This window comes from Lasiosphaeria miniovina (genome assembly GCF_030549165.1).
Source record: "Lasiosphaeria miniovina strain SMH2392-1A chromosome Unknown B0T26scaffold_6, whole genome shotgun sequence".
In the NCBI taxonomy this organism is placed as follows: domain Eukaryota; kingdom Fungi; phylum Ascomycota; class Sordariomycetes; order Sordariales; family Lasiosphaeriaceae; genus Lasiosphaeria; species Lasiosphaeria miniovina.
The window spans coordinates 3257412-3280254 of record NW_026848225.1 but is presented as its reverse complement, the minus strand read 5'-3'; the positions used below and the strand labels follow the sequence as shown (position 1 = coordinate 3280254).

Below are 22843 nucleotides of genomic sequence, written 5' to 3'. Positions count from 1 at the left end.
TGGCGGATTCAATTAACATGCAGGCTCGAAGTAATGGCATGGATAGTGCCAAGCAATTGACGAGCCTTGGCCGCAAGGTCAGAAACGGGCAAGCCGGCGGAATATTTGAGCCGAGACGGAAGCCAAAAGGAAAACGAAGCAAAAAAAACAGAAAGAAAGAAGTTATTACTGATCAAGTCGTGGGCCGGATTTGAACCGACGCTCCCGAAGGAACAAGATTTCTAGTCTTGCGCATTAGACCACTCTGCCACCACGACTACTCGCTGATCTAGCTTTTTGATTCGCTGCTGCTTGTGACTGCCAGCCGCACAACCCGAGACTGTTAACCCACAGAGCAGGTAGGTAGGTACTGTTCTTTTTGTTTTGAGGGTGGGGGCACTGACTCGCTCGCTGCAGCTGCAGAAAGTAATTAAGTTTTTTTTTCTGTGGGGTGCGTTGTGGATTGTTGGTGGATTCGTAGGTGGATATTCGCAAAAAAGGCTGGGGAAGGGGAAGTGGAACGAAAAGGGGGGTAAGCAATCAACGTTGATTCCTCCGCTGGGTCGGTTCTGGACCAGGACCTGGGTTTTTACATAATTCGCACTCCACGACGTGCCGGGGTTGGTTTGCCTCGTTGGTTTGCCTCGTTGCTTTGCTTTTAGGAGCAATTTGTTTCGGTTTATAATTAGCGAGATAGGGAATTGGATAGAGCGCGCGCACCTGGATGAAGATCTATTCTCGGCTTAATCTATTCACCGAAATATGTTCGGGAGCGAGTTCAGAGGACCTATGCTCGGCTCAATGGGCATGTAATTGTGTACGTCGAAAGAGGTCCAGTGGTCACAGAAACCGCCAGCCCGGTCCCGCTCGCGTAATGAGTGACACAGCCCTCGCTAGTTTCGATATATTGGTAGTTACATTAAGACTCCAAGCGCACTTGGCAACGGCGAGGAAGTCAAGTAATTGGTTGGGTGGACGCGTATGAGAGTTGCAGGCGCTCTTCGAGGCGAGATTGCAACTGAGGGGCGATAGATGACAACATTGGCGAATGCACAAACTTTGATGCGCTGGGACCGTTGCCTCCGGCATCTGTAGACCTGTGTATTCGATGGCTTGGTCAGATTAAGGACAAGATGTTAAATAGCTGCCCGCCCATGGCGTTCTCGGGAGACGAAAAGCAAAGTCTCCCACTCACAGAACGACTTACTACAAAAGCCCCCGTCCAAAGTCGCACACTAAAATCCCATTACAATCATAACCTCGCCCAGCATGCGCCTCTCCCTCCTCCTCTCCCTCCTCCCCCTGTCAGCGGCGCTCGCCACGCGCTCCGACCTCGCCGAGACAGAAATCCCGCATGAACTCTCAGTCATCTCAGACGCCGAAGACTCGGCCGGCAACCTCACCCTCACCACGCCGGCGGGAACTCTGGAGAAGCGGGCGTGCCGCGACACGGGGTGCAAGTGCGTCAAGGGCCTGCGCCAGGGCCAGTACTGCGGCGCCTGCGTCTGGAAGGGCGACTACGTCATCACCAAGAAGCGCTACCTCAAGCACATCTACGAGTGCAGCCCCGAGGGCGACTGCTGCGACTACGACACGTCGTCTGATTGCAATACCGGCCACGGACGGTGCGGGCCGTATTAGTGTTCTGTGCTGATTAGGGGCTGTAAATAGAGCAGGGGAATATATTAGGTATCTCGGAGCGAGAGGCTTAGGGCGAGAGACGCAGGACGAGAGACTTAGAGTATCTGGTTACAATCTGGGTTTAGTTGGCTATGGTTTTGCTGGCGGCAGGTCGGTGAACTGTAGATTAGTGTGATTGAGGTACTTTACTTATGCGTTTGTTCACACGGGTCAGTCAAGGAACATCTTCCGTCATAATTAAGGCACCTACTCGGGACCGGGATCGTTGGTATGAATTGTCGTAGGCTACCCACCAGACAAAACAGATGACTGTTTCTAGGAGCCCTGGGCGGCAGTGCCGGTGTCTGGCATAGGCTGTAGGATGTCCCTTCACATGAAATAGACCTAGTTGTTTAACAACTTGGCGAGCAGAGAAATACTACAGTAAATCTACGCAACCGTTGCCCTCCACGAGGGACGGTTCTTTTGGATAAGTACCCCTAATAGAAATAAAAGTGCTAGTATGTTACGATGGAACACCAGTTTTAGAAACAACTATGCATAAAAGTCTACTTAATGCATCGTGGCCCTCTACCACAGACTATCCTTCATGCCTTCAGTCACGACGTCCGACGCTACTGTCCCCATATGCTCCCCGCAACTTCCCGGCTCTAGCCCTCAAACATGGTCCCCGTCATGCAGTCGTTGCACGAGTCGCCGTCGCTAGTATTCACTCTCTGACAGACCCAGCAGAGCTTGTCAGGTTTCGGGGAGTCTGACGTGGAGGCGCTTGTCAGCGAGTCGGCGGTGACAGCCTCAGCGGCAACCTTTTGCTGCGGCGGCGGTTCCGGCTTTGGCGGGTTCTGCTTTCTCTCCTTGGACAGCAGCCTCAGTACTTCAGAGGGCGGGCTGAGCGGGCCCCGGTTGATTGTCTCCACGGGGGAGAAATGTCAGCCGCGATGAAGATATGATTGGTTATAGAATTGCACGCAAGTGTGGTTAAAGAAGGGTGTTCTTTATGATGACATGTAGGAGATACGTGACACGGTGATAGGAATGGAGGGTTGTGGGAAAAAAAAACTCACCTCGCACTGCGCACAAATGTCGGGCTGGGTTGGCATGAGGACCTTGACTTGACATTTCTTGCACCACTTCGTCGTGCTGCTCATCGTGTTGTGCAGAGAGCCGGCCGGATTGCGGGAGGCTGAATTGAATTGATGATCGAGCGACGTGAGGCGGACCACCTGAAAGGACGTGAGTTAATTACCGAATCTAGATCTCAGAGCACGAGCCTAGGATGAGGTGGAGGTACCAGCCGGATCTTGATTTTTTTTTGTCTGACGAAGCACGTTCGGCGATGACGAGATTTGGGGCGTCGTGCACTCAGGGCCCAGGGCACCTGAATACACGAATGTAGCCCAGAGCCGATTGTGCGCGCGTTATCGATGCGGTTTGTATCGTATCATGCGAGGTTTCGCGAGGTTTCACGACAAAAAAAAGTTTTACGGACCGCACACAACAAAACTAGTAATATTCGCTCTGCGGCTACCATATCGGAAAAGATAGAGACAACGGGGAGGATTGTCACGGGGCCGTATGACTGGAAGCACGCCATAGGGCATTGAACCTGACTGCCAGTGCTGCCGATCTGCGGAGGACCTGGTTGATATCGGAGGACAGAGAAGAACCATCCCAAGTTCGGTTAGGGTATCAGAATCAGACCATGTCCAAGAAACCACCTTCGGCGGTAGGAACTCGGACGAAAAGGGGAAGTTCTAGAAAGAAGATAACATGACGATAAGGTTCAGCATATTAAATACCTAGACATATTTTACAAGATATCTGTTTACGTTTCTCTGAATGGACAGGGGGGATCTTTTTTTTGCTTCTTTTCCGTTCGTGGGTGATTCTAGAAGAAGTCATGTTTTGAATTGCATCATATTCCTGGTGGGTTTACCATATACCTGATTCTGTCAGTCGCTTTGCTTCTCTCCTGGCCTCCCCATACCCTATGCATATCATACATTGTTAATTATATCTTAATTAGATAGTTTGTTCTTTGATGTGAGTCAAGCACGGTAATTAGATATCAAATCTCGATAAGTCCTCAAGTTTTGGCCGGAAATCGGTAGCAACCCTAAGTCCTGAGCCCTGATTCCAAACAAGACAGCCTTCCAACCGCTTGAATAACAAATAGCAACCCCTTACCGTAGTTACAACCTCAAGCCGTCAAACTGACAATGCCGCCGCAGCCCTGCGCACGGCATCTATCCTCTTGTCGCTCCGCGGCACAATCTCGCAGGGGAACGGGCGGGGGCGGGGGTTCGGCACGGGCTCGTATTCGATGCGGATGGTGATGGGGCGCTTGGTAGCCGGGTCGACGGGCTTGCGGATGTCGCAGGCCCAGGCGAGCTGGGCGACCATGATGACGAGGGTGCGCTCGGCGAAGTCGTAGCCCGGGCACGCGCGGCGGCCGTAGCCGAACGGCGTGAAGTTCTGGCAGTTGGGGTGTATTGTTAGCGGCTCGCGGTACGTCGCCGCATACGCCGGGTCGAGCCACCGCGCCGGGTTGAAGGGCTGTTGGTCCGGGTATGTTTTCTTGTCCATCAGGATGGCCCTGTGGAGGCGGGAGTCAGCTGAGAGGTGCTTGTGACATGTTTTGGACGGGAATCGGGATAGACTGTTATGAGCACATACGCGTAGTTGGCATGTATTATGGTACCCTTGGCGAAGAAGTAGCCCTCAAACACGTCGTCCTGGTCCAGGCGGTGGGGGATGCCCAGCTCGGCCATGATGGTGCGGTAGCGGATGCCCTCCTTGACGATGGCACGCACGACAGGGAGCTGGGGGATGTCGTCAAATGTCGGCAGGCGGTCGGGGCCAACCACGGCGTCGACCTGCGCCTGCAGCTTGGCCATCCACTCGGGAAACTCCATCATCAGGTACACAAAGGTTAACAGCGCGTTCTGCGGCGAGCGTGTGCCGCCGCCGATCATGCTGTTGAACGTGTAGGCAGCCTCGAGGTCCGTGACGGCGTACTCGCTGCGATTCTCGAGGAAGTGCCGGTAGACGCTGTTGCGCGGCGCCGAGCCCGCGGCAATCGACTTTTCGATATCGCGCCGCAGCTCGGCCTGCTCCTCGACAATCCCTTTCCGCAGCACCTCCAGCTTCCCGAGCGACGGCACCAGCCACTTGGGTAGCACGCGCAGGAACGGGAACAAATTGCTCGGATACTCGTCGGGCCGGAAGCACTTCGTTGCCTCGTTGATGGTGCGCTCCGACTTGACCACGAAAGCGTCGTCGGCCGACATCACCCGGAAGCCCAGGATGGACCGCGTAAGCACGCCGTAGCTATACCGCAGGAAGTGATTGGAAAAGTCAGACAGCGTCTTGAGCACATCGTTGAGCGTTAGCGTGGCCTCTTCAGCCATGAAGCCTTGGTATTTGGTGTTGGTCGTGATCGAGACGGCGGTGTGGATCAGCTTCCTCTCGCGCCGCCAAGTCTCTGTTGTACGGGCAGCAAATGATGAGCATCGGCTAACAGCCCAAGCAACAGCAAAGATTATAGATTAGATATAACGTGTGTGATAAGCGAGATGAACAGACAAGCGAGTTGAACAATTTCCACAACCTCACCACAACTACCCTCAATTACACAACCACAACACTAGGAAATAACAATAACTGAATCGGAAACAGATGAATCAGACGATTCTGCAGCCTCCTTGCACGTACGTGCATTATGGCCAGGCTTGCCGCATACGCCACAGCATCGAATCTTCGTACGAGACCCCCCTGCACCACCACCATTTTGTCGTGTTTCCTGGACCAACTGCCCACCCACAGCCTTCTGATCCAGTAGATCCTGTGCCTCTTGTACAGTAAGTGATCCTCCAAGCCGAACACGTGTTTTCTTGGCTCTCCGTCGCTTACTAAGCCCCTCATTGGCCTTCCGAAGTGCTGAGACCTCTGTACGCAAAAGAGCCACCTCGTGCATCATAGCCATCGTACCTTTAGCTAATCGATCCACAGCAGTCAGCATTGGTGTTGGAGAGCTGCCCTGATGGTTGGAAATTCGAGTTTTGATGAACGCTGACTGTGAGGCAGCCTCTCTCGGGTTTTGTGGCGTTTGGGAGACCCAAGGTAGCGATGTAGTTGGGCTTGTAGCTGGGGGTGTTGGAGTCCGAATACGCACATCCAGCTTGGATATCACCCTCTCTGGATCGTACGGCACAAGGCCGGCTCCAGCAAACCCCCCCTGGATATTCCTTTCCGTAACCGAAGCAAAAAACGCCTCTCTAAACCCACAAAGAAACTCCAGCTTGCTAATATGTGTGATGTTCATCCGCATCAGCTGCTCAATCTGACAGCCGTACGCCTTCTTCAACGGCCCAAAGCAACCAACATCCAATGGCTGAAGTAGGTGTGAAGAGTGCGGAGGCATACAGAGTGTGATGATGTTGTGCTCCCGGCAGTAAGTCTCGAATTCTTCGGAGTGGTGGCTATCGTGGCCGTCGAGAATTAACAGTCGGTATATTCCCTTCGTACGAGATGCTGTGTGGAAATCGAAGTGCCGAATCCAATCCATGCCTTTCTCATTAGTAGTCCAGCCATTGTCGGTTGTTGCGATACGCCAGGTACCCGGAAGGTTGCACTCTTGATACCAGTTAGCAAGGTGATATTGCCCAGCTAAGATAATGAATGGTGGGATAGTCCAGCCTAGAGCATTCACTCCTTGGATGACTGTAGCCCACTCTCGATTACCAGGCTGGGCTTGCTTAGCCCTACCACGGCCATCAGAGGTAGTAACTACCATAGCGGGGATGATAATGCCCATCATAAAGCCGGTCTCGTCGAAATTGTACAAATCTTCGTCAAGGATACCGTACTTGGCCTTCGTGTTGTGCACAAGCGCAAACCACTCGCGAATAACTTTTGGATCTTCGCATTTGGCCCTCTGGTAGTCGTATTTACGCGTAAAACGCGTCCGAAGTTCTGGCTGGCGCTTGACGAAGTTGTGAGCCCAGCGTGTACCGACAGAGGGCGCGTCGCGTTCGCGTAGCAATCGATTGGCCATATCTTCTACGTACGAAAGCCGGGGATGAAATGCGCGCGCACATAGCTCAATGATGTACTGAACAATCGTTTTCTCTTCCAAATCCGTAAGCTTACGCGAATTGGCTGGAGTATCACGTCGTGCAGGTTTGCCGTCGCGTCGGTTGCGTATAGTATTTACCGTGACTTGATATGTTGTTGCTGCAGCTCGAATACTGAGTTTTGGGTCGTTTTGAATAGCCCTGAGGGCCAAATTCACCCTAGCTTCGTATGAAGGAAGAGACATTTGAGTTTGTTGAGGAATTTGGTGTTTTGTAGAGAGGAGGCGCGTCGCGTCAAAAGTGTTCAACTCGCTTGTCTGTTCATCTCGCTTATCACACACGTTACCGTTCTTAGGACACAAAGCCGGGTTCAAATCCTGAGTGATGACCTTGATGGCATGGGGGGCACCACGGCCCGAGTAGATGGACCCCCGCTTGACAAAGAGCTTGTTGGCGATTCTGTCGTCCGAGAGGACAGCATGCGTCTCGCCCGGCAAGCCGAACTGCACAATAGGCCCGTACTGCTTGGCCCACTTGTTGAAAATAGGAATCAGGTTGCCGTTGGAGGTCGCCAGCTCCAGCGCGTTCCCAATGAACGGCCATCCTGGGTAGCATCATTGATCGTCAGTATATCCCCCAACAATCTGACTATCATTGACAGGCCGGGCCAAATGGAAGCCGGTACCTTTGGGTCCCGGGGGCGGCTTCGCTCCCTTCATTCGCCGATATCCGAGGCCAAGGTGGACGACATAGTAAGTCGCTGCCGCTACCACGGCGGCCAGAGATAGCTGGCCGAGCGCAGTCATGATGTACTCCGTAGGTGGGTGGGGTCCAACAAAAGAAGGTAGATGGAGAGTTGCAGTGGTGTTCCTGATATAAAAAGCTGGGAGATGAATGATGTAAAATGAACCCAGAAGCCTCCTGAACGAACCAACTGGCCGCGGAAGGAGCGGCGCTCTTCATGCATGTTATTTGTGTCAGATCGGCGCTGACCAACGCGCTCGGAGCTAAAATCCTTGGAAACAGGGACACATTTGGACAATCTCACCGGTCCTGCGTATACGCGTGCAAGCCCCAGTCCAAATGAGCCAACGAATTACCAAAATTCTATTAGGCTTGAATACGCCTGGATCTAAGGATCCGAACCCTAAATGAATCCTGCCTTGTTGGTTAGCACTTTAATTATTTGCGTATTTGTTTTGGTTGACAAGTCCCATAGCATCTGACCGTCAATTAGCGGGGCGAAGGCAAGAGGGTGCGCCGGCACCGTGGAGGGATTCTGTACATGTCATGGGCCGGCCTCGAACATTGCAGTGCAAATAAAATAGCACGTGGGAAAAGCCAACCGTACAGAGTCAAGTTCATTCAAATCAACTTGTTATCCAATACTCCTTGCCAAAAATCCAACCAGACTCTTGACGGCTCACCATAACCATGCCGAATAGTCGTCGTCTTCATCTTCGAGAAATACACTTGTCGCATATATCCTGTCCTTGGGCGCATCCACAGATCCGTATCCTGAATCGTTGTCATCCACATCCGGGAACCCGAGCTCCTTGGTGAGGTTGGGTCGACCTTCACACAGCGAAATGACCTCCGAAGCACGCCGCTCTCTCTGGGAGAACTCCAACACCTTCAAAGTATCTTGTCGAGTGCCGGAGCGGCTAGTCCCTGTGGAAGCGCGTAGCGCAGCATCCAACAGGTCGGCCGTTGTAGGTAGATCTACTGACTCGATGCCGAGCACCTCCCTCATCTCGGCAAGCGTGGAGTGTAGCGGAATCACGTATGCATCGCCGGTGAAGTCGGTGGCGACGACATGTCCATACACCTTCATAGAGATTGGGCTGACGACCCAGGAGCCAGAGTCGCCGTCTTGCACCGGAATTTGATCTGGGGGTTTATCTGTTAGAGGTTGAATACGGAGATTTTGTGATCAGTCTAGATATGACGGAACATACCTTCTCGTTCATCCAGGGTCAAGAGATACGCGTTAACGAACCCTTTGCTTGGGTCGAGCATAAAGCCACCGGGAAGAGGAGACAGCACACCTAACATAGCGGCCTGAGATTTCTGGTTCGCGCCGTTGAGCATGACAACCTCCATCGGCTCGCTCTCGGGAAATTCTTCAGGGAGTGCTGTTGTCATACAGTTGCCAAAATATCTGCCCTGTTTTTTACACCTCTTACTACGTTCCGGTCCGAGCTTCTGCAGCAAGTTCGGCTTGACTCTGAGTTCGGCATCCATGGCAAACAATGACCAGTCTCGGGGAGGAATGAGGTCGCAGATGTCCTTTCCTGTGCTATGTTCGGCCTCTGGGTTGGGATACAGAAGCTCCCCTTGTAGCCGCCGATACATTGGTGCAGTGTCGTAGGTCTCCTGCCACGTTTCTTCTGGCTCTGTCTCTGGGTCTTTGAACTCAGCAGCCTCAGATCGGCGAAATTCTCCGGCATCAGTGTCAAGCAGCTCCTCCAGAACATGCCCGGCAGTCATGCCGACAAGCGCAAAGTTGCCGGGCCCAAAGGTTAGCTTGACCACACCACCTAGGGTGGCAGTAACGGATCTTTGCGGCTTTGTCTCGAGGTGTATTTGGACACCACAGTATGTTGACAGTTCTCTTTCTCTGGAAACGCTGGTGTCCCAGACGACCGACACATCCTCGAGGAGTCGCTTGCGAGGTGCTTCGCCTACAACGACGACAGGGAACGAGGGTGTGATTCCATCATCGGGTTGGTAGAGCTGCCGCAGGAGCGGCTGGCTAAACAAGGCATCTAGATTGCTGGTCTGCTGGCCGCAAACAAATATGACGATTGATGGCTTCGAATTGGCGAGTGTGTCCCCAATGGTCATGAGCCTCATTGAGGTGGCCGTCTGTTTCCTTGTTTTGGCGCGAGACGATGAGGGGAAGAAGGAAGAGCCTTTCTGCATGTGCTTCTGGAGTAGACGTTCGAGTTCGGGTACGATCTCGCGAAACCGAGCATCGAATGCATCGGAGATATCGACCCGAAAGGCCAGCAGGTCCTCCCGACCTGGAAGCGGCACACTCCTGACTGTGGGCGCTTCGCTCTGGCGCACGTCCTCTGGGAAATTGCTGGACTTCGCTGGCGACACGAACGACGTGTTGTTTCCCGTAACGTAGCCCGAGTCCGGGTGGCACCGGTGGGCTAGGCTGCGAGACGGACATGGGATGGGCTGTGGGCTTGCTGACGTTTCGATCCAGTCCGCGACGAGCTTTTGCGAACTGCCTCTTCTCGTGTTGGGCACTGACGAGATGGGTGGAATTGACACGGCAGCTGGGACGACGGCTGCACTTTCATTGCGACTAAAGACAAATTGGGAACGTGTTTCAGAAACCTCGAATTGTGGTGACGCCATTGCAGCGACTTGGTATGGCAATCACACGAACAAAAAGTGGTTCGAGAATTCAATGTCAGTTGCCAAGTTCACCTGGCGGTGCCGGTGAAGGCGGATTTAAGACGAGAGACCATCAGGATGGCTCGAAGAAGGAGGGTGGGCCTTGAAATGGGGGGAACTACAGGCGCAGGCTGCGCCACTCTCTCTTCGTGCTGTTGCATGGTATGTGGAACCCTTGCTGCCTGAGATTAGCCACTGCATTTGTATTGGAGGAAGTGACGATGCGATCGTCTTCCTGTGACCACCTCAGTGTCTGAACCTTAAATTAATAAACCGTCCCTTCATTTTGACCCTTTCAAGTTCCATAGATACCTGTCTTTAACTCCGCGGGGAGCGGTTGGGGGGAATGGTCCACAAGAAATATAGAATGTAAACACATTCCGCAATAGAGCTGCTGGCGAGCAATATTTTGAAACTACCTTATCAACTAATTAAGCAGTGCCCACCTCGCTTTGTGCTCTGTAATTACGTAGACTTACTAATACTAGTAGGTACCGTAAGCAATTACCTTACCATCATGCTTCCACGTGTGAGACGCCCCTTCCCTGTCTTTGTCGTAATCTGGTAAGCACTGTAATGATATGGTGCCCGGCAGCTGTCCAGTGATTGACCATTAATTGAACCCAGACAGGCAGGTCAAATTGGCACGTTGCCGTTCCGAGTCATGGCTCGAGCTTTTAGGTACGCGAAGAGACATGGAAATCTACCGCATAACCCAATTCTCACCGTGGGGATTCAGCCCGTTGAAGGCCTAGATTTGACTGCCCTCTGGTTCACCCCCCAAAGACTCTTCTCTGAGAAAGACGGTAGTTGTTGGAAATCCCAACAAGATGTCGAGCGGTTGTCTCTTACGTCCCCAACATACCTCGCTGACAATTATCCACGCACTGGGCTGTATGCCAGGCCAGGAGCTTAATATTGGTGTACTGCTCGAAAATTGTATGGCTGAGCTGCAGGATGAAGCTGCAGAAGTCGCCTTTGCCGTGCGATCAGTGGTTAGTGGTTAGCTCTGGTTCACCGTTCGTCAGCCGAGGCGCAGTCCTGGGGCGCAGCTCTGCAATGAACCCTCCACCTTGCCAGGGTAAGGCGGGGTCATGGCGCGTGCCGAGGACTCCCGTCCCGGAGGATGGAAGAAAAGGACGGCAGCTACTCCGTACCTAGCTACCTTGCCTTCCTCGTGTCAAAATTCCCGATGGTTTTGTTTTCAATTTAGGCGAGGTAATAATCACGAGACACGCAGAAGGGTGACGGGACCTAAGGGAAGTAGCGCCCGGCCATGGCTGCTGGATCGTCGACAGCGTTTCCACTGCAATCCGTTAGTGCCGTTCAGTTGCGGAGTCTCTGCCAGGCCCTGTGGGGATGGGACCTCTGCAGCGACTGCAGAGCCGCCAGGCCAAACAGTCTGCAACGGTGTCGGGAAGGATCCTGTCCCTGGAGCCAGCGCAGTGAGCGGCTGGAGCTTTTCTTCGACCTATACCGCGACCTGACCAGCTCCTACGTCCCCGACTTTTTCGGCGACGAAGACCAGGCTCTCAGGAGCCACGAGGATCTCCTGGACATCATTCGCCTGGTGGGTCGGAATGGCGCGATGCTCAGTCGCGACGAGTGCAGACATGTCTACTTCGCAACCCGCAGCAACAATCCACATTATCTCAATCTCAATGCTGTGCATCAAGATGAGCAAAGCCCGGTGCCCAGGAGCGACCAGGAACGCGCCTTCGATCTCGCATCAAGAGTCATGACCATGGTTGGCGTCGGCTGCCATGACCGGGACCAGGACGACCACGACGCTGCCTTTTCTGGCGACGGAGACGAGCACGGCCGGCGGCTCCTTCCTCCCCATTTTCTCTGGTCGCCAGAAAAGCCACTGCAGGTCGCCCTCGCCGACTCGTTCCCCACCAGAGTGCACCCGAGCCTCCAAGATAACGACGCACAGTCCAAGACCATCAAATCCCGGCTTACCGCCGTCAACTTGACCAAGATTGCCCGCCTCAAGATGCAAGGCACCAGCGACCTCCAGCACCATCTCCGGCTAGACCAGGCTACGGGCACCGTCCACGTTTTCCACTATACCAGCGTTTTGAAAGAACATCTGCTTGCCACGAAGCCACTCGGACTAACCACGAAGTCCCACAGCCCCGAAGCCGCTGACCAAGAAAAGACAGCACAGCATACAAGCGGCATGGTCTGCCTCCCGCGGTCGCTGGCCCTCGAGACGCTGTACACAATGCAGCTGCTATTCCCGCGCGACGACAAGTCACAGGCGTTGCTGCGCAACCTGGTGTCTAAGCACGGCTTCGATCCGGACTGCCTGCGGTTTGGGACGGCGCCGTTCGAGTCACGCTTGCCGTCGTCGTTATTTGGCAACATGACCAAGGCCCATCAACGCCGAGACGAGGGAGACAGAGACAATATTGATAGCGTCACAGCCACGGCCACGGCGGCCCGCATGCTGTTGGATGAAAAGCCCCAAGCACTGAGATATCCCGTCTGGGGTTCGCGGCTCATGGACCTCTTTGACGAGATCGAGAACCCAAAGCCCCGCGGCGCGCTCGACGCCTGGCTGGAGCGCCGGAGCAAATCCCGCCATGTCATGCTGGTCACGCTCGCCGGGGTTGCCACCGCCGTCGTGCTGGGTTTGCTGAGTTTGTGTGTCAGTATCTTCCAGACCTGGATCGCGTGGAAGCAGTGGAAGGCGCAGGAGGGGACTTCTTGAAATAACAGACGATGAGAAGGCACAAATCACAGGAGTTGATTCAGAGAAAGGGAGCATTTGATTGGATGGGACATTGATGGTAAGTGGGTTGTCGCCGCTCGCATTGTCACCGCCCTCTCCATTATATCCGGTGGACCTGTTAATATTTGGTCTGACTAATTAATCAGATGCAGATGAAAACTGTGGCCTCGGTGTCTTTGGTTTGGATTTCAAGCTCGAGGCCTCCTTTTATCTAGATTACGAAGTATACGAACACCACTTCCTATTTTTGTTCGAAAGCCTTTCTAGGGAGTTACATCCATCCTCCTTGTGAGTGGGCCTTGTCACATAACAAGCTTTGAAAGCCGAATGGATCCGCACAAGGGATTGATCCCGACTCCGAGGCACAAGACACCCACCATCCACATGGCCCGCGATGGGAGAACTCGAGAAAACTCCAAGGCTGCAACGCTTACTTCAATACAACCCCTTTGTGAGCTTTAGAGCCAAACCGCCCACCGGCCATGGCCCAAGCAAGTCTATTGATTGCGGTTGGTGGAGTGGACATGGGCAAATATTGATGGGCATATCCAAAGCGGCCTAGCGCCTAGATCTTCCCACAAGTTCCCCAGCTGAGCCCCCTGTTTGGCAACGAGAAACCGGGTAGAGCGTAGCGCAGGGCTCGCCGATCTTGCCGTTGTTACGCTGTACAAGCTGTGGCGCGTGGAAAGCGCTGGCCTCTTGGGTATTTCGAATCTCTGGTTTAAGAGCAGACAAATTTCGAGCAATGGTCCACCAAAGTGACGGCATGGTTAGGGATCGTAGCTGAGGGGCTTGCAGGGCTAAATCAGCAGCTGTGGTGCTGAGGTGGTGCTGCTGTCTGGTCGCTGTTTCCCTCCTCCGGCCTCGACGCGTTCCTAGCATCCCCCTTTGGCAGGTTTTGCCTCACAATCTCATTTGTTGCGTTATCTTGATCTTTGGCCTGCCACAGATCAACGCCTCCCGCTGGGGGGTAGATCTAACTTGGCCTAGATAACGCCTTCATTCTGACCCAACCGCGACCATGGCTAACTAGAACACTCCATGGAAGCTTCACGTCGTGTACAGCGCAGGGGCGATGCCATGTACATCGAGTACGATTCCAATGGCTTGGAGTCCTTGATGATCATGGACGGCGGGCTGGCGATATATGGGCCCTGCGGAACCTTGGGGTTTGCCCGGCCGGCGCCTTATTGGATGTATCTTTTATCAGCGGGCAAGCAGATTTACCAACAGTTGCCGTGGAGAGCCGGAGTCGTCTTCGAGCCCAATACCATCATTGCCTCGCATGCGCATGAAGACCACGTCGGCGGGATCGTTTGCCTGGCCAGAGTACAAAACTGTTGACCAAGGACTCGCAAGTTACTAAAATCTACGACCTGTTAACCGACCCCGTGGTTGGGAATGTCAATGTCTTCAATTCCTATAAACCTGCGAATAGTCAGATTAACAACAATGCGTTCAACATAGCCTACCCACCAGCGGCCCAGCTGGGACTGTTCTCTCAAATTTAAAATGGCCCTGCTGGAGATGCCATCCACTAGCCGGGGTTAGCACTTTTCCAGAAAATCACTGAGCCGAAAGACAACTTGAACCACAACAACATCCTGTTGAGCACAAACTACCGGCACTGCCGCGGTTCCCAATATCCCCGAAGCACAAGCTCTTTTTACCGGGGACAGCTCCGGTTTTGCTCACCAACGTTGAGGGGGGCAGAGCCATTGCCCAATTCAAACCCGTAACCGGAGGCTTATTCAATATGCGTTGTGACAACCAGAACTACTGCGTGAACCCAACGACAGGAGCCTTCACTTGGGTGAGCTATGCAGCATTAGCACTTCCGGGAGCCTTGCCTCTTGTCTCATTCCGCGTCAAGATGGCACAAGATGCCACGCCGCTCCTGCAGCAGCTGCTACTACTACAACAACAACAGTATTAACAACAATAGCAACAACAATATCAGCAGCAGCAAAATGTGCTGCCATTTATGGGGATGAACATGATGATGATGATGAACAACATGGAGACTATGCCGATGCAGACGCAAGCATTACGACAGAACCCTCGGAAAACGATGGTGACAAACTCTGCTGTTTCGTCTCGGGTCCTCACCGTGCCCTCGGTGATCCTGGCCGAGGCCGAGCAGCAGCTGTCGCTGGCCGATATTACGGCATTCCTAGCCATCTCAAAGCCCGTCAATCAGTTCCTACACGATTCGGCGGCGCCGTCGGTGCTGGAGATGACGATAAAAGAGGCGCTGGTGTCGCTTATCAAATAGTGTAACGTGGACCCGCTCGGGTACCGACTTAAGTATTAGCAAGTGGTGCTTAAATACCTTGTCGACGTTGAGCAGTCACTAGCGGCGTATACGGACAGCCCGGTCGGCACCGAGGTTAGCGGGGCGCGGCTGGTTCTGTCGCCGCTGAAGGATGATGCTAAACTCATCATCGACGGCGAGCCGCTCGACGTAACGTACGTCGAGATGTGGTTGAGTTGGAACGTTGATAGCAGGCTGGTGTCGGTGCTGTTCATGCGCACGTCGGACGACGAGATCTTGTGCGCGCCCAAGACAACTAAAGCCGCCGAGGGTGACCCGCCCACGCTCGCCAAGGTGCTCATTGGTATGGGATACAAGGACCATCTTGAGGGCATGACTATCGCGTCACTGATGGCCATTGTATTCCGCGACACGCGGAGGGCCGCCGATTTGCTCGCCTTCCACGTGCACGCCGCATTCGCCAAGGCTGGCCTGGAGAACCCCGTGCCAGACCTGTACGCATCGACAGCGACGGCGCGCATCGGAGTGACTTGCAAGACGGGCCTTGACCGCGTCGAGATTGTGAGCAGGCCTCCGCCCAATTCAAGCGGCGGCGCGAGAACGGAGTGGGGCCCCGTCTTCAAGCTTGGCCCGGTCGAGGCGCAGGTCAGAGATGTGCGCATCATTGTGACCAGCGCTGGAACCAAGGCCGAGGAGGTCACGATACGCGACGAGGCGTTACTCAAGATGGGCGAGTCCAGCGTTGTCATGGCGTCCATCGAGGCCCGGCTGCCGCGCATGTCCAAGGACGAGATGGAGATCCAGCTCACCCTAGGGGCACCACGCTACTGTCTGACGCCTGTAACCTGCTACCTAACAAGCCCGACTTTTCTGCCTTGGGTGTGCCTCAGTCCAAGGGCCCCAAGGCACTGACGCAGAATGGCGAACTGGGAGTGCTACCCCAGCTACCACCGCCCTTGGTGGCCAATACTGCCGTCGCGTCCCCCCTGACGAGGTCTTCTGCGGGTGTGCAGTCGCCAGACATGCAGTGCCGGCGCCACTGCCACCGGTAAGTGGCAGTATCGTTCAGGGCAGCAGCAGCAGCAACAACAACAACAGCAGCGGCAGCAGCGAGACGCCTCTCCAAAAACTCAGTAACCTCAAGACGGAGCAAGCCGGCATCACGCTGCGACAGTCGTCGCGAGATCTCAACCAGTACCTATTCAAAGACGTATTCCTCGCTGCCAACCTCGAAGGGTGGAAGGAGTACGTACCCGTGGCGCCCCCCAAGACGCTACTGGCGCCTGAAATCCGCGTCATGGTGGTCGACCCGGTGAGCTAGTTCCGCGCCGTCGCCGTGCACGTCAAGACGGCACTGACGCTCAGTCTGCGAGACCGCACCGAGACACTCGACATTGAGTTCTCGGCCGCGCCGCTTGTACTCGCTGGGGGCGGACGCGGTCGAATCTGGAATACCAAGAGGTGGCGTTCCAGTCGCAGGCCGGGTTGGTCGTGTTTTAACCCCGTTGAGCCTGGTTCAGAGACCAAAATTCCGTGCTTCAAATATTGCGCCGGATCCCGCCGCGGACGGACAATAGCAAGACCCCGTCGAGAGACGGGATTGCCAAGGCTCGCTACCGTTGAGAGGCTGGGTTACTGCTTTTTCATTGCAGGCTTGCTCAAGAAGCGGTCACCCGAGAAGCTCTTGTTGTCTCGCCTCTAATCTAGTCTTGGCCTGTTCGTTTTATGTGATGTTTTCGTCCTGTCCTCGGGATTATGTGAATTGCTAATTCGCACTGGTATCTACGACTTGTCTGCTGGCTCCTTCGCTCTAGACAAGATGACAACTTGGGCTGGAACGGCTGGAACGACTGGAACAATAAATTAAACTAAAAATCACGCGCTTCGGCGGGTTTCTCAGTTGTCAGGTTTGTGACCGTGTCAGAAGCTAATGTCTCGATAGTCACAGCCTGGGGAATTCCCAGCAAGTCGTGTGAGCCTGCGCGCAACCTGACCTCCAATTCGCCTGCTGCAGATTATGGCTGTGGACAGGCCGATGCCTTGGGTCTGATATCAGACGGCAGGTTTATGCCGGTTTGGAAGTGGGTCATTGATCGTTCAATACTGAAGTGTCACTCCCATCCCCACAAAAACACGCCATCTCCGAGTGCCCAAAGACGTTCTATGGCGTTGTATAGCTATATTTACTTTTTTTCCATCGCGATAGGGACAGTCGCCTTGGTGTACGCTTTTGTCTTCTAGCCCTATAGCTCTCATTAGGTAATTCTACGTTGAATGAGTGGATACGGTACGAGCTCCTGGCAGCACGCTGGTCGTCTGATCTTCCCATCCGGTGTCCCTGACGCAGGGAATGATCACAGTTGTAATTTTAAACTAACTACGGGGCAGGGTGCCTCAGCTCTCATGAGCCGTCAGCGTGATTTAGTGGGGCCTGGGGGCCCCAAGACCATAATTTCCTTGAAACATCCGTCACATCATCGTTCCTGTTACGTTGTTCAGGAAAGAGGGTGTGCGTATAGACCGCTTGACCACCAATCCTGACTGATGAGATCGCGGTCGTACGAATTGAATAAGGACTAGATGACAACATGCTCTATAGAGAAGCTAGCGGCGATGCATAGTGATAGAAGGACACTAATATAACAATAACTAGTAAAAGTTTGTATGTGTTGAATGGTAGGAAGTCGGCGGCCAGGGTTGACGCTCTTTCTAGGACATCACAGAAGAACCAAGGTACCTACTCGCTGAGGTAGCATCTGAAAATTCGAATGAGTACGTATTTCACGCTTCAGGTAGATCTTTGAGCCTTTTAGATAGATTTAGAGATGTTGTAGTTTTTAATTATAGAGAAACCTGGAATACGACATTCGTTCCCAGTGGATGCTTTGGTTAGATTTAGAGCACGCGAGGGTGGAGGGGGTGCGGTAGCCATTGCGAATAGCCAAGCTCAGATATTCACTTGCCTTCTCTAATTATGAGTCAAGTGATACATCTATACTAAGGGAACACAGTAAAATTTGAGGCGCCAGTCTAGAGCTGCGTTTTGTTTGTGTTAAATGAATATTTCTCTACATGTCGTTTGTGAATAAATAACCCTATTGTCATTGTCTCTCGGTAATTGTTCGGCCCATGCTCTTCGTAAATATACATACATGAATCGCCAACACCCACCTTTACAAATCTGTCTTCTATTAGAGTAATCTCAGTCTTCTACAATTCTGTCACCAGCAATCCCCCCTTCTATTATTTGGTCCTCTGCGAGTTTTTTCAGCCTCGCGCAGTTTTTTTTTGGGCGATAGAACTGGGTGCATCGCCCAGCTCGCTCAAAATGCCGGAAGATTTCGGGTTCCCAGTATCCTTCTTCGCATCCTGGAGGCCTGGACTCGTTGCTAGAGTGTTAAAAGTCTAGTCTGAACACGGACCCTTGAATTCCACCTTCCTAACGCATCTCTTTGTAGTCATAACGCATGCTTTTCCTCCCTCATTAGGCAAGTCAACAATTCCGACGCATGCGTCGACATCATATTGCTCCAAGGAAATTACTAGGAATTTGGCGTAGGGGCCCCTCGTACCCTTTTTTGTCATGACTTCCTTATTGTCAAAAGGGATGAAGCGGGGGGAAAGGGGGGGACAGTTGGGACATATTGGCTGTCTGCGAACTGAAGGAAAGAGGTCAAAGAAGGGCAAGTCGTCGTAAAGGATGCAGCTACAGTCACTGCAAACAGTGTCGCGTTGGCTTGGTCCGTAGTCGCCACTGTAGAAAGCTCTCGTGTGGGTAGCGACACGGGCAACAATTGACGCGCTATCTCCTTGAGCAAGCGGGCGAACGAGCTTTTGAATCCTGACAAGCAAATGCTCCCGCACGACACGAAGGTCGTGATAGATGTGAAGCCGCACCCCCAACACGTCGACCCTGACCTGACTCGCCAGTCGTTTGGGGCCAAAAGATCTGATGCCCTTCCGATCGCATTCCATGATAGCCTTGACCAAGTTCCACGGCAGTCTGGGGTGTGGCTAGACCTGGTGAGCAGTATGCCTTAATTTGCGGTTTTCAGGAGCTGATTCCGCCGAATGGAAGGTGCGACAGTACCGACAAAAGATTTCCGGCAAATACTTGCCTTTGAGAGCGAGACTGCAAAGGAGTTTGTACTTTTAATCGTGCAAGGGCCCGATTTCAAGTGTTTGGCTTCCCAGCTTGAACAGGGGAAGCCCTTCAAGGTTGGGATGACGGCCTTTTGGATGTGAGATGAGCTCTACCGCGACAGCTTTTAGGATTTGGCCAGGCTGCCTAGTAAAAGGTGGCTTTGGTGGGCGATCTGTCTACTGCTCTCGTCTGGATGCCCAAACCAGGACCGGGAGGGAGATTGCAGCTAATATTATGACGAGCATGATCTCCGTGATATCTATTTTGTGTCTATGTGGCAGTGCTAGCGTGACGGCCAGCAGGATGGTGAGAGGATACTGAATAGAGTGCCAGTGCGCGGGCCGGACTCAAAGTTACCGAAGACAGACACAACGGAACGTATAAATATTGGTCATATCATCGACGACGCTAGTGATGCCTGGGTGGTGTGAAAAAGGTTGCTCCGATCAAAGAAGTAAGGGCGAACGATAATTCAAGGGAAATGTATATTTCTAATCAGAATGTTATTTCAATTAGAGTGTTGCGCTTCGAGGTTTTTCGTTGGGTAATGCAGCGGCGAGAATACAACACAACGAAACAACAACATTAACTTACAAAAGCAACAACAAGGTGGGGCTTAAGGAGCACAGGTACTGGAACTCACAGCCGGGTAGTCAATACAATAAGGAAAAAGGCGCTACTGCATGCACTGGTCTAGGGATCTTAATTCCTAGTAAAAACACGCAATTCCCAAAGAAAGGCTAGAAAGGAATGTAAGGAGCGATGCCGACCTCTAATCACATGCCGACCTCTGATCAGAGGGAGGGCGAGCCGCCGACCCTATATGAGGTGGGCAAGCCAAAAGAAAAAGGAAGAGATTGTACTAGATTACATAGGGCAAGGGTGTAAATAAACCCCTTGTTGCTCGGCGCCTAAACCTCTGATCACTACGAACAGAGGGGGCGCCTGTAGAAGACGATGCAGTTAGTTCGTCGGTTGTATAGCGGACCTAGTCTCAGAAGCGGAGTGGATAAATATCAGAATAAAGGAAATAATCGCTGACTCATGGCAGAGCGTATTCATTCCAAGAATATATGAGATACCCCCTAGGTAAGCATGCACAAAGAGTAAAGAAGAGGAAATGGTTGCTTACAGTTGTCAACAAGCCGTCTTTAGTTTCTTCGGACCATAGAAGTTCACCACTCATCACTCACCAGACTTCTTAGTTGTAACTGTTTCAGAGTCGCCACTGTTTCGGAGTGGGCTTCAATGGCCAGCAGCTCTTTGCTCGTGACCAAATTTTAAATGGGATGGAGAAAGCATGGCTTCTCGTGACCAAACGTCGAGGGTGGGGGAGAAAGAATGGTCGGCCTAACTGCCATTTCTTTCTCATATATACATTGCCTTGCTCTTCCTCCCCTCCAGCGTAATTGAAACCTCGTTCTTGTCAGCTCAACACCGCCGGCTCTTCAATCACCATCATACCCCAGGAACAGCCGGTCTACTATCACTGAACAAACAACTGCTAGTGCTACTGTTGCTAATTGAAGAGCAGGCGACAGTAGCGACTGAGGTGCCGTGCCTGCACCAGTACCGATCGAGAAAATGACGTTGACACCGACCGACGAACCAGCCCCATGGTGAGTTCCAGCCAGCACGGCCGTGATCATGCTGAAGAACGAGAGAGCTGTGAGCACAGGCTAACAACCAAGTTAGGATTGTGACTTCGCAGACAAGACGATCAGTGCCGTGCGTAATGGCGACTGGGGTGATTGGGATGAATGGGAGAAGCAGATTGGGTTGCTGAAAAGATTCAGCCTGGGCTCCGCCAACGTTCATCCCCACCTTATTTCTCTGCTGGCATCCTTCTTTAAAACAAAGCAGGATGAATCGGACAGTAGCAGACACCTCCTGTTCCACTGAGCTGACGCAAACATACTGACCTGTTTCATGCAACTGAAACCAAATCCCACGGCGGATGCAGCCACGGTGCGGTGGGTGGCCCGGCAATGCAAAGGGATAGCCAGCGGGCTCGTGGCCATCCATCGCCTCGCCCACAACCAAGCCGCCACCCTCTTCGAGGATCGCTATTTGAAGTACCGGAGGATGCCATTGGGGACCCTGATGACTGCAATCTCCGCGCAATCCACGGGAACATAAATTTGACCAACATCCCTTGGTTCAAAGAGGCGCCGGACCCAGACGGCATGGGAACGCTTGTCATGACCGACTTTGGCCTATCCGGGTCGGATCTCAGGTCAAAAGGTATTCAATATAGGATATAGTGCTATGAGAACATCAGAAACTGTCTCCTTCACTATTGCCCCCCGGAAGCATTTGACGTGGAGAACAACTTCACTCGCTCTTTCGACATCTGGTCTCTTGGCTGCCTTTATCTGGACATGATAGCGTGGCTTGTCGGCGGATTGGACTTGACCCACGAGTTTCCTATCGCACGTCGGGCGCCTCGGAGCGACGGGGGCCTGTTCTTCAGCAAGATTCTCGGACTCCTTGATAGCGTCTCCGGGGTAAGGGCTAGTAAGGTAGTAATAGAAGTAAGTGTAATTCACAGACAAGAGAAAAGGAAGCAGAAAACAAATACTGACTGGCCATGGCAATAATTTCTTTAGTTTCTGGTGGAGCTGCACTCGCACCCAGCATGCAAACAATTCATCCACGACTTCCTCGACCTCATCGAAAACGGCATGTTGGTCATTGGGGACGGCGGCGAGACTGGAAACCGCCGCTTAACTAGCATGCTGGTGTGCGCGATGCTTACCGAGTTCGAGCGCAAGATGCAGGAGAACGAGGCCTACGGTTTGGTGCCTGTCCCACGGAGCCCGACAGGCCAGCCGCAGGTAGATTGGCTTGGGCTCTCTGGGCATAGAAAAAGCGTGTATTTTAATCAGGGAGTTAGACGGCCCAGGCAGAAATATTAATCAAGAGGCTACGTACCTCAGGATTGTGCAAATTGAGACGACCAAAGAATGCGCAACAAAATCCCCAGGGTAACACATGCCACGTATGTTATGACAGTGCGACGAGAGGGAAGTACGGTGCCCTGATTAAAGCCTGTTATTGTTCTTGGCTTTATTGTGTTCTACGCCTTTAACTGGGGATGTTCCCAAGACGGAGACAATCCAACGGGGTAGTTTTGCGGGCATGACGCCGATGTATCACTGCGTTTAAGTTGTGAGAGGTAATTTAAATTCACGGCTGAGTAGGCAACGAAGACGGTTCGGAATACGAAAGAAAATGAATTATAAAGTGCTTCGCCACTGTTAGGTATTTCGAGGTAGTCTCCCGCCCTACGACAAGAAGGTGCGCCTTTCTGTGCTACGTTTGCGAGAACGGTTGGCTACGGAACATGTATGACAAAAATACTTGGGTAACTATCTTGAGTGGGGCTTAATGAGGCTGCAAACCGACTTGGCCACCAGCTCTTATGCAGCTTCCCCTCTCACACTTCCGGCCTCCGGCCCGTGCGTCGGAACCTGCGGGCCTACAAGTTCTTGCTCAAATAATTCGGCCATATACGCAAAGCACTGGAAAAGTATGCGACGACAATGTGGGTCATGTTCTTATTCATGTAAACCCTTGGG

The 22843-nt window shown here is 52.9% G+C and overlaps 6 protein-coding genes and 1 non-coding gene across 7 annotated transcripts; 4 read left to right on the top strand and 3 right to left on the bottom strand.

The window, feature by feature from the left end:
• Window positions 1-175: 175 nt before the first annotated feature.
• On the bottom strand, window positions 176-257 carry B0T26DRAFT_t201. Its single transcript has one exon. It is a non-coding gene; the product is annotated as a tRNA-Ser (tRNA).
• Window positions 258-1401: 1144 nt separating this feature from the next.
• Window positions 1402-1611, top strand: B0T26DRAFT_630447 (uncharacterized protein; the record flags this gene model as incomplete). The annotated part of the gene is made up of 1 exon (XM_060436274.1): window positions 1402-1611. A coding segment is annotated over one exon (210 nt), but the record flags the coding sequence as incomplete, so codon positions are not given.
• Window positions 1612-2270: 659 nt separating this feature from the next.
• On the bottom strand, window positions 2271-7501 carry B0T26DRAFT_679294 (cytochrome P450; the record flags this gene model as incomplete). The annotated part of the gene is made up of 7 exons (XM_060440338.1): window positions 2271-2531; window positions 2685-2843; window position 3608; window positions 3839-4216; window positions 4297-5136; window positions 7056-7299; window positions 7381-7501. 7 exons carry the CDS (start codon window positions 7499-7501, stop codon window positions 2271-2273), a joined length of 2004 nt encoding a protein of 667 aa, XP_060293252.1.
• Window positions 7502-8364: 863 nt separating this feature from the next.
• Window positions 8365-9911, bottom strand: B0T26DRAFT_602394 (uncharacterized protein; the record flags this gene model as incomplete). Its single annotated transcript, XM_060435758.1, has 4 exons — window positions 8365-8585; window positions 8654-8874; window positions 8922-9026; window positions 9112-9911. Coding segments are annotated over 4 exons (1347 nt in total), but the record flags the coding sequence as incomplete, so codon positions are not given.
• Window positions 9912-11212: 1301 nt separating this feature from the next.
• B0T26DRAFT_723585 (uncharacterized protein) lies at window positions 11213-13011 on the top strand. Its single transcript, XM_060442632.1, has one exon. It carries the CDS (start codon window positions 11383-11385, stop codon window positions 12820-12822), a length of 1440 nt encoding a protein of 479 aa, XP_060293250.1. The 5' UTR covers window positions 11213-11382; the 3' UTR covers window positions 12823-13011.
• A 1588-nt stretch (window positions 13012-14599) lies between these two features.
• On the top strand, window positions 14600-16439 carry B0T26DRAFT_679291 (uncharacterized protein; the record flags this gene model as incomplete). Its single annotated transcript, XM_060440337.1, has 5 exons — window positions 14600-14656; window positions 14789-15100; window positions 15194-15312; window positions 15352-15947; window positions 16063-16439. The coding sequence occupies 5 exons, from the start codon at window positions 14600-14602 to the stop codon at window positions 16437-16439; spliced, it is 1461 nt and encodes a 486-aa protein (XP_060293249.1).
• Window positions 16440-21250: 4811 nt separating this feature from the next.
• Window positions 21251-22765, top strand: B0T26DRAFT_679290 (uncharacterized protein; the record flags this gene model as incomplete). Its single annotated transcript, XM_060440336.1, has 6 exons — window positions 21251-21506; window positions 21576-21796; window positions 21872-22099; window positions 22278-22292; window positions 22527-22562; window positions 22682-22765. 6 exons carry the CDS (start codon window positions 21251-21253, stop codon window positions 22763-22765), a joined length of 840 nt encoding a protein of 279 aa, XP_060293248.1.
• Between the last annotated feature and the right edge of the window lie 78 nt (window positions 22766-22843).